The 10839-nt window shown below is 44.6% G+C and overlaps 1 protein-coding gene across 1 annotated transcript; it reads right to left on the bottom strand.

The window, feature by feature from the left end:
- Positions 1-1723: 1723 nt before the first annotated feature.
- Positions 1724-10454, bottom strand: PPP1R8 (protein phosphatase 1, regulatory subunit 8; the record flags this gene model as incomplete). The annotated part of the gene is made up of 6 exons (XM_008937024.1): positions 1724-2217; positions 3394-3458; positions 4624-4768; positions 5422-5642; positions 6260-6413; positions 10394-10454. Coding segments are annotated over 6 exons (1000 nt in total), but the record flags the coding sequence as incomplete, so codon positions are not given.
- Between the last annotated feature and the right edge of the window lie 385 nt (positions 10455-10839).

Here is a 10839-nt window from a genome sequence, read left to right as displayed (position 1 = left end):
GCCTTCATAAAGCAGGTTGCTGGAAAAGGAAAATTTTACATACCAGAAAGCAAAACTAAAAATAAAGAGAGATTTCAGAGTCAGCATGGAGTGTTTGGAAAGAACAACCCAGGCCTGAATGATCCTGGTCAGAACTAACCCCAGAGCAGTGTCCCAGCACTGTGTCCATCCAGGGGAGCCCCAGCTGGAGGGGAGCAGATCCATCTTCAGAGCCAGCACTCCTGTGGGTGGGGTCACCACGGGCTCATTTTCACCTTGGTGACACGATGGGAGCTCAGCACTCTGCAGGTGCACAATCCCCCTGCCCTGGAGCATGGGCCCAGCCCCGGGGCCAAACTCTGCCCCAGCCAGCTTGGGGCTCTCCTGCTGCTGGGCCAGGCAGCTCAGCACTGCCCACACCCCACAGCCCTGCTGCTGCCCTTCCAGCACCCACCTCCTGGAGAAGCCCTCGGGACTGTGTGCCTGAACTGCATTACAGAACCTCAAAAAATCCAGAGGAAACCTAAGAAAACAGAGCTCTGGCCTCACCTTGCAAGTAAAGACAGTGTCTGATTACCTGTGAATCAGATTGTAAAATCTAAACCCAAGGATTTCAAGGCCCAGAGCAACAACCCAAATCAAGCTTCTCATTTTAACCAATGGGAAAAAGTGATGAAGTAGTAAAAAAATGTAGTATTATGAAACCAGCTTGTGCACTGCTTTATTCAAGGCGAGGCAGATTCTCTACTAAAAATTCACATTCTACCTTGAAATAGCACTCAGTTCTCACCCATGGTTCCCAGCAGCCAAAAGTCTGTAGATTGTGGTTCTCCTTGTTAATCATTGAGTCCTCTGACACTGCTGATGGCTGCTCAGTTTTGTCTGTGTCTTGTTCCCTCTCACATGTATACTCTAAGCTCACAAGTTCCATTTGCAAATAAAAATGACACTATTTAAGTGTAAAAGGGCCACCACGTCTAAAAGTTTGTTCTCCTCTGTGTTAACTCCACCTGAAGGTATGACAAGAGAGAGGGTCAACACAACTTTGTTGTTTATTGCTTGTTCAGTTGTAGGTAGTGCCCACCCTGCAGTGAAATGCTCCTGGGCTTGCCATGCTTGGTGCTGCCTTCAGCACCCCCACGGTCAGACCCATCCCCACGTCCCTCTGCCCACCCACACACCACTCCATCACACAGCCCTGCACCACAGCTCAGGAAGCCCACCTATTTCTTCTCCATCTCAGCTCCACGCTCATGAACTAATGGGATGCTGGAGTGTTTCTGACAGAAATTAAAATAGGCTGTAGCTAAACTTAAAAAAAAAAAAACAAAAAAAAAAGATAATGCCCCACATTGGTGGGGCTTTGAAAATGTAAAAAAGAAAAGCTGACCTATATTTTAGAACTCATACAAATGGGATTTCTGAAAGACTTGGCCCCACAAATGTTTACTTCTGGTACAGCTAACCTGCTATGAGCAAGTCCAGCAGGAACAACACTACTCATAGTAAGCATGACACCTAAATACAGAAATCTGCAGGGTCATGTAATAAATGACAATGAAATTGTATGACTCTGTCACTTCCACTTACAGCTCAAAATTCAGAGCAAAGACCTCTGGGGACAGCAGTGGCTAAGCAAAGGCTGCCAGACAGTTTGGTTCAAAAGGACATGGGAGCTGTGGTCGGTTCTTTGTTTTTTTTTCTTTTTTTTTTTCTTTTTTTAAACAGACATATAAAACCATTTGAAGACAGTTCTTTATAGGATGTTTCATTTCTCCAACCTTGGTATTACATCTCATTAGGACACTGAAATTTTAAAAAGAGGATCCTGCAGGTGAACAGTTTCTGGAGTTCAGAACTCCACCTCCCTCCACAAAACCCAGCTCAGATCAGGAGGGAAGGGGTTGGCTTCTTGCCTGGCCATGCCTCCTTTGCATATTTCTTCTTCTTGGGTTCATTCACAGCTTCAGGATTAAAGACGGCAGGGTTTGGAGCCGGGTTCATGTTCACTGTCGAGGGCACGACAGGAGTCAAGTCCACGTCTGGGGCCAGGTTGGGGTAGGGCATGGGCAGGCCCCCGATGAGCGCCGTGCCGTGCGCGCCGTGCGGCTGGGAACCCGCCTCGCTGTGGGTTGGAGGCAAACCCCCATATAACCCTCCACTGTAGGGGAAGCTCTGCATGCGCCGCGACGCAGAGTCATCCGTGGTCAGGGAGCCTGGATTCTCCAGCCGTTTCTTCTGTAGATGGAAGTATTTACAGCATTATTCCAAAGGGGTGGAAGAAGCAGGCTGGTTAAACTGGATGCCAGTGCCATTTTCCCCACACAGGCTGGTCTACACCAGCCACATATACAGTGATTAGAGATCACAGAATTATTTTGATTGGAAAAGGTCTTTAAGATCAAGTCCAACCATTAACCTAACACTGCCAAGCCCACCACTAAACCGTGTCCCTCAGTGCCTCTTTACACATCTTTTAAGGGATTCCCAGGGACTCCACCCCTCCCTGGGCAGCCTGACCCAGTGCTTCACAGCCCAGTCTTTGTCCCAGAAGATTTCTTCTGGGTTTCCTCAAAACCCACTTAATAATAAACTCTTCAAGGTGCACATCGCAGGAAAGGGAGACAGAATTTGAAGCTCAGGTTTAACTCAGATCACATCTGAGCACCTATTTACCTCCTGTACATGCTTGCTAGTCTTGAATTTGTCCTGAACACAAGACTAAGCAGGTCTTTACAGAGACTTTCCTTCCCCTCTCCCTCCCCCCCCAAGTAAGAAACTGCAATTCTACATCACTTGGGTGGTTTTGTCTAACTCCTGATCATTTCAATCTTCTCCTGCAGTCTGGTGTTTATGTAGAATTATCCTCTTCCACATACTTAATTTAATGTAAACCAGCAACAAGTGAAGCTGCTGTTACACTGTTGCTTAGCTACCCTGACGTTTCCCAGATCTTCCCTACTCCTACCATACTCAAATTAAAGATATAGCACTGGCAACACTTGCTCTTGGAGCAAAATCTAAACCCTGGTAGTTCTAGCAGACAACCTTATGAAATCTTTAGCCCTTACAGTATTTAAAGCACCTCTTATTTTTACTTTCTGTTTTCCATGCTTCCCACAACTTTAACTGATGCCTAGAACTACCACCCTGAATTTCTGGAAAGTGTTTCTTTTTGAGAGGAAAAAAAAAAGTTGCCATTGATCCCATGTGTTATTAAAATAAAAAGCTAAAGCTAGATTTGAAGGGAAATGGTCAAATCTGCTAAAAGGAGACAATTCTGAAATACAAACATGACTTTTGCTTAACAATAAAACACTTTCCACTACAGAACATCATCTTACTAAGTTGTAATTCATAAAGTGAGTTTATCAATGCAATGCATGGAGTAGAAAGTTGGGAGTTACTCTGTACCTTAACAGGGACTACTGCTGTCTGCACCATGTTCCTGAAGCGTCCAACAGAAGGGTCCACATCCTCTGTGAAGGCAAGAACAGTGAAGCCTTCAGTAAGAATACAGACAAAACCAGAACAGCTCTCAGGTAAAGAAAGCCATATGAAGAATTGGTACATGGACCTTCTCAAAGCCAGCACTCCTGTAGCTCTCAGTGAGCAGAAATAGAGAGGAGCTAAAGGGACACCTAGTGGCTTTGTCTCAAGGTGGGGTCATCAGATCCTCTGGTAAGAGAGGCCTCTCCTCCAATGGAGAAGGGGGAAGGGGAGCAGATGGATGGGCAGTTTGCACTGACCAGACAGCCTGGGGCTGTGGGCTGAGAACTGCTGATGTGGCACTGCACGTGCTCAAAGCCACAACAGTCCTAGGAGTCTCTGGGCAACACTGAAGGAGGCGTCAGAACAACTCACTATAAAGTCTCTGAAAGACTGAAAAAATGACCTTTTTTGTAATACAAAGGACTGCTGTTCACATTAGGATGTTCTGAGCACTGACCTGCATAACCCTGTAAATCAGAATGGTTACTCTGGGTGGCAGACACTGCCAAATGAAACAAGCTCCAGACAGTATTTTAAAACGCATGCTCATTAATAAGCTACTCTTGTTAATAGGTATATTACTCATACTAAATATAATTAACAGAAATGCCATTAATATAGAACAGCTAAGGGAGAAAAATGAGTGATTAGGAATTGGATACAGCCTCAGAAGCATCACTCTGAACCAAGATGACTTATTTCAGACACACAGACAAGTAGGAAAAAACCAATCTGAGCTTGAGACGACATCCATGAGGCAACATGAGGTAAGGAAAGCATCAAGGGACAGATGAAAACCAGGCAAGTTCAGTTCCCATTTAGATTCTAAAGAAGGCAAGAAACTTAAAATAGTTTCCTCCTCTTGGACCCATGAGATATTTCCAGCATCTGACAGAATTTTGAACAATGAAACTGAGTGTGATTATCCCTGTCCTGCAGAAACCATGGAGTTGTTTTACAGGTAGAGAAGAAACAGAGACATGTCAAAGACTTAAGTGAGACACATGGCAGCTTCTCTGAAATAGCAGATCCCAAATAATGACTGCCAAATTTCTGTTCTCCTTATCCATATGTAGCTGTGAGGAATCCCCATGAGCATACTGGAAAACAGGGCTCAACGGTATCAACTAAAGATTAAAGCAAAGTTCTTACCCGGATTGATGATTTCATCATCATCACTGAACGTGACTCTGGAGTTCTTCCGTTTCCTCTTTGGTCTCTGAATATCCAGGTTCCCTTCCTCAATGGTCAGCGTGGAGATTCTTTTGTTGTGGGCGGTGTTAAACTCTGTCAGGTTCTAATGACAAATTTGGAGACAAGACAGTTCAAGCAACTAGTATATGAAGTCTGATTTCCTGATGTGATTGTGCGTATCAAAAGACCACAGCACCCCGTTTAGCTTCAACTTTAGACCCCTAGGAGGAAAGAAAAGAGTGCTCTGGTGTTGCAACAGCTTGCCCAGGGAGGCTGTGGAGTCTGCCTGCAGAGATATTCAGGACTTGACTGAGCACTCTGCTGGACAACCTGCTCCAGCTGACCCTGCCTGAGCAGCGTGGCTGGACTCGATGATCCCAAGAGGTCCCTTCCAACCTCCACAATCCTGTGGATGCCACACAGCCTTCTCCCTCTCTGCTAAACCACCACACAGGGCAGCACTCACCGTCATCTGGCAGCCGCTGCAATAACCCCACATACTAACGTGTGATGTTTGCTGCAGAAAGTGTGTCCCTGGCAAGGCTGTCAGAAGACTGTTGGAACTGTAGCATTGTTAGGTCACAGATTCTGGAAAGCACCATGATCACAGGCTTGTCGTGGCAGAAAAAGATAGTTTTGTGCCTATCTGCCAGCAGAATACACTTCAGACTGACTTCAAGATCAAGAAATTAAGAACACGAACACAAGCAAAGAGGTGGGCAACACCACTGAGGTACAATGTGCCACTGTACTCACGTCAAGTTCTGTCTCCTCCTCTGGCAGGCCCAGCAAACCCTTGAGCTCTTCGTCTTCACCACCCATCTTCTCATCTCCTTTGACTGCTGAGGGCAGTGTCTGAGGCTTTTCTCGCAGCGTGTATGCCCGTGTAGAAGCACCAAATGAAACCGTAGAGTCAATGGGTATCTGTTGGGGTTTGTGGGCTTCCAAACGGATGTGACCCAAGAACGTGCCATGTGCTGAGAACATCCAAAAGCAAACAGTCTGTTAGTCATCAGCTTGTGCTCACAGTATTCAAGTTCAAGCCTTGAGGAGTTCAGAAACTGTGAATTGTTGCTTCGAGATACAAGTCACTGAGGTGCTGCTGAATACATTAGATATGAACATTTTACCCACAACCTCATGAACTAAGGCAACACTCATCAGAAACCCCCAGGAAGCCATGGAAATAAATGATGAACACAATTTACTTTCTGGATTCTTGTAGGTTCCAATGTACCATGTCTGGAATCATTCCCTCAGTGGAAAAAACAGTACGTTGGGTTTTAGATCTTGGGGAAACCATCCTCAGAAAAGAAAGCTTCATCAAAACTGTGAAGGGACAGACAAGTCACTTTCTTCCTCTTCTCTTAAAGAGTCTAGAAATTTTTTAGACACCAAGTCAAGCAGATGCAAGCTGACTGGAACAAACACTCCTTTGCTCCCAACCATCACCTATCTTTTGCTAGGATGCTAATTCATATTACACTGATCTACCCATGCAGTGCAAACAACAAATGAAGAAGTGTCTCAGATTCAGAAATGTTTAAGCACTGAAATATTGCACTACTATCTGGTGAAGTGTCACACTACTTACTGCTGTTTAGATCTATGAGGAAAACCCTCTTGAGATGTTTGTGATAGACCAAGGCAGCATGGACCCGAGAGCAAGACTGGTGGTCAATGGTGAAATCGCACAGATCCGGATTCCTCCCGAACAGATAATATTTCTTCTCATCAATGATGAGCTTCTGAGGTAGAATATCAAACAGAGAAGTGTGTTAGACTCCTATAATCATTTGGATCTTCCTGAAAAAAATTGAAGAACATGAATATACAGAGCAAAGTGAAAAGAAAGCATCCACATCTAATCAACACTTCGGTTTTGTCTGACACTGTTAAATACAGAAATTCAAATATTTGTAAACCAGACAGAAGGATATGGAAAGGTCCCAGTTATTCTCTTCTTTAACAGCCAATACAAGACAACCCAGAAAAGACAGAGCTCCCAACGATTTCCACACATTCCCCTATGCAGATGACCTGGGGCCTTGGTTAAGCCAAGAATCTATGCTAAATTATCTCCAGTTTGATACAGAACATAAGTAGTATATTTTTGTACAGAAGTAGTCACACAGGAGATTCCAGACCTTTATAAAAAAGATGTAAAGCTACACAGAATATATCATGTGATATGAATCTGTGCTAGTCTATTCAAACAAACCATTAATTTCAGGCATTTCTTCTTAATTTACCCTAGTTCTCATCTCTTCTTTAAGCCAGATCTCACATGCTGTAGTACCAGCTACACAAACCCATCTCTGAGAAGCAAAGGAACGTGCTGACAGTCCCAGAGCAGACACAGTGTGTTCCTATCAGCTGCCAGTGCTGAGGGGAGCCCCTGTGCTGGGTGCTGCAGCACCCGAGCAGCTCAGCCCCCGGCCCCCACACAGCCCAGTCCAGTCTGTGCTCTTGCTTCCAGCTGCCTGGGCCAAAGGCCTTGGTAACAGATGGCTTCTGCTTTCTGAAACATTTACCCCAGTCCACGCAGCCTTCCCATGATACATGTTCCATCAGAAACCCCCTGACCTTACCTGAGGACAACACTGCTCTCATGAGATGGGCTGAGCTGAATTAACATTGTGCCTGCTGAAGGACCAGGATTTCTCCCCTCTCCTCCTTCCACTCCCAGCTATCCAACGCTCTCCTCACTCACACTGCCACACATCTGAGCAAAGCTTCTGGCTTGCCAAGGACATATTTCTGCTGTTTCAAAGGACTGGACCAGTTTGCCTTCAGGCAGATGGACACCCCAGCTGGCACAGGACTGGGCAGTGAGGAGAACCCCCCTCCCTGGCAGCACCACTCAGGGTAGGCAGTGGTTCACTCCCCGTTTTGCCAGCTGTATAAACCACAAGCTCAGCTCCACAGAGCCAACGTACCAGACTAGGCACAGGCAGCTGATTTGGGTAGTTTTGAGCTATCAGAAAGACTGACTCCATCAGCACCGAGACATTTCCATATTCTGTGGCACTACCAAGACAGAGAAAATGAGACACTGGAAGAATGAACAACTCCAGACAGACTTGGCTTTTTTTCCCCCCTCAATTTTTTAATTGGTCCCTGAACTAATGACTTGATAATCTCTCATTCCCAACTAACTCAAGGTACAAATTTTAAGTGCTATTTCATGAGAGTAAATGTTTTCTGAAATCCACTGACAGATGTATTTTGGCCTGTTTTCTTAAAATAGCAACACTAAGGTGATCAAGCTGTGTGAGTATCTGTCAGCTCCTGACAGCTACTACTAAACCAAGTAACTTCTCAACCAACTGGCCATATTCAACTAGCACTATGAGGTAATAAATTTCAAGAAGTTCTGCAAAAACAAACAGCTAGATAGATGACAACTTGATCAGTACCTTCAGTGATACACAGGCTGGCAGAAAATCCACAAGGGTGCTTAAACTTAGGCTTTAACTACAAAAATTCTTCTTTGTGAGTCCACGTCTCGTCTGATAAGACAGGAACTGCAGCTTAATTAGCAATTCACCTTCAAGTGTGTTATCTGGTGACAAGTGAGGTGCAAATGCAAAATGCAAGTGATTTTCCTCCAGCTGGGATATTTAGAACATGACAGTGTCTTCTCTGAATCAGTTTGTGTCTGGTGGGGAATAGTGTACCTCAAAGCCCAAATATAATACATAAAAAAATCCCAAGAAATCAATATACTGAAAGAGTCTACTGGATTCTGCTCTCACCTGGCTATTTTCTTATTACTGTTTCTTTACAAACACTGGTTTTCACAAGACCCCCCTCCAGAATCAACCAGCAAGCATAAGTCACTGAGAAAGGGCTTAAACAATTACACGAGTTTGTCAGTCCTTTCTGATTATTTCACTTTCATCTGCTTACAGGTGGAATTAAAAAAGAAATAAAATCTCCTCCCTACACATTCTTCATGCTAACGTGTTTTTCTTGCGCTCTTCTCTGCAAGCATCACTCAACACCTGCCCTTCCAGGAACCTCACTGGTATTTTCTCTCAACATGACAGTTGTTTCATCCAGCTACAACCTGTGAATTCTGAAGTGTTTGTTAAAAGACATCTTTTGAGAAATGCTGGTTGGGTTTTCTGGGGATTCAACTTCACAGGAACAGATCTGTGTCGGATATTGTGCAGTACCTTGCTCATTCACTTCAGCACTTTGAGTCTTCCCAAAAATCAATACCTTTGGACTAATCCATTCTATGATTCCATTTTGTGAGAAATAGACTTTTCCTGTACATACACTAACTGTTCCTTTCATTCTTGTGTGTTTGAAAAAAAAAAAAAATCCTGTGTAAACACAGCTCTGATACAAACAAGTGGATTCCTTACTGGACACTGCTCAGCTCTGCACGCAGCTATCTCACCATTTCAAGTACCACAACAACTGGTCCAGCAGCTTCTCATTCTTGCCCACAACTGAAACCAAAGCACCCTCTAAGTTTTCATCTGTACCCACGATACACAAATTTCAAGAGATTTTGCAAAGACACAAATTAACTCATATATTGGAAATACTGTAACAAATCATCAACAGAGAAAATTTTATTGCCTTTACTTCAAGAGAACATTTTCTGTGCCTCTGAGTTATAACCCAGTGTTATCCTTTAGACACTGAGCTTAAACACTTCATGGCTTGTTTTAATGTTGCACTTTTCAGACCCAGCAATCACAAGGTGTACCTCAGACCTCCTCACAAGACCTGGGATACGGATGGCTCGGTTAGTATCAAGTGCTCAGGAATCCACAAGATTCTTTGCTGATAAGACACAAATCTGAAGGACTATTTGCTACATGTACCAAAAAGGGAGGCAGCTGGATCCCAGTCAAATGCTGTGAGTTCACTGCACAGCTCCCAGACACACACAGCACACTGTTTAATCACCACAATCCTCACCTCCACACCGTGCAAGGCTGCAAAGCAAGCTCACGGACAGGCACAGGTGAACACTCTGCTCCACCTGCCAGCAGGCCAGCTCCTCTGCCTCCTCCCTCAGTGGCACAGGCAGGGCAGCTCTGTGACACAGAGAGGTGCCTGTGCCCCCACACCAGCAGCCACACTCACTGCACACCGACCTCAGCAACCCTGAGAGCCAACACCAGACATCCATGAGGTCAAATTCTGCAACCTCTGTGTGATCTCATCCTCTACTGAGCCTTGGAGTACTTGGACAGCAGACTAGCTGTTAACAGTGCTCTGCAAAAAGAACCTCTCCTGCAGTTCCGAAGACAAGGTGCCTTCTGGCTGCAGTCTGATACCTCCCATGGAAGCCTCTTGCAGGAAACAAAATGTCAGCTTTGGTCCAAGACTGAGTTTGGAAGAAGTAAGACTTTGCAACGTATCAGGTTTCCCTTACAAGGTGTTATTTTTTCTCTCTCTGTTACCAGGGCAGGTTCAATGCTCAGGAACCCGTGTCACTGCTGGCTAGCTGAGCCCTGCAGGGTCCCAGGGCCTTCAAATGCTGCACCTAGCTGGAAGGTAACATGGAAGCACCAAGAGCCTCAGGGTACAGCCAACAGACAACTCACTTCATTCTGAAGTTCCAGAGTAAACCAAACTGATTTGATAATAATGAGAGAGAAAGGAAATGCTAATGAGTAAATGTGGCAAATGCTGGGAGATGCTCTACTGCTGCTGCCTGTGTATGAGACACACCAAATACACACAAAACCTATTTGCATACCTCAATGAGTTTGTCTCCTTTGACTACATCCAGATGTAAGCCAGGTGGTGGTTTCCCTGCCCTGGAAAATAAAGGAAAATACAGTATTAAAATATTTAATAAAAAGTTTAATAGTGTTACAGCTAATACTGTATTACAGCTACAGACCAAACTTACACAAATGTAAGCAGAATTATTTTTGGGAAAATATGAAATTACCACAATTTTCCTCCCTGCAGATTCTGACAACATAAACCATTATTTTTCACAATAAGAGTTAAACCAAGTTGATATGAGGCATTTCAAGCCTTCTTCTCCTGATGAACACTAGCCAATTTGCAAAACAAACAGAACAGCTCCTAAAAGAATATGGAGTTGGGAAGAGGCTAACAACTGGAGAAGGGGACAGGCTGGGACTGTTTGCCCAGAGGGCTGCTCAAGGGCTCTGTTTTCTCACATTTACCTTC

Source organism: Merops nubicus, unplaced genomic scaffold, assembly GCF_000691845.1.
Source record: "Merops nubicus isolate BGI_N331 unplaced genomic scaffold, ASM69184v1 scaffold14633, whole genome shotgun sequence".
In the NCBI taxonomy this organism is placed as follows: domain Eukaryota; kingdom Metazoa; phylum Chordata; class Aves; order Coraciiformes; family Meropidae; genus Merops; species Merops nubicus.
The sequence above is the reverse complement of the archived record's forward strand: the minus strand, read 5'-3'. Positions and strand labels throughout refer to the sequence as shown.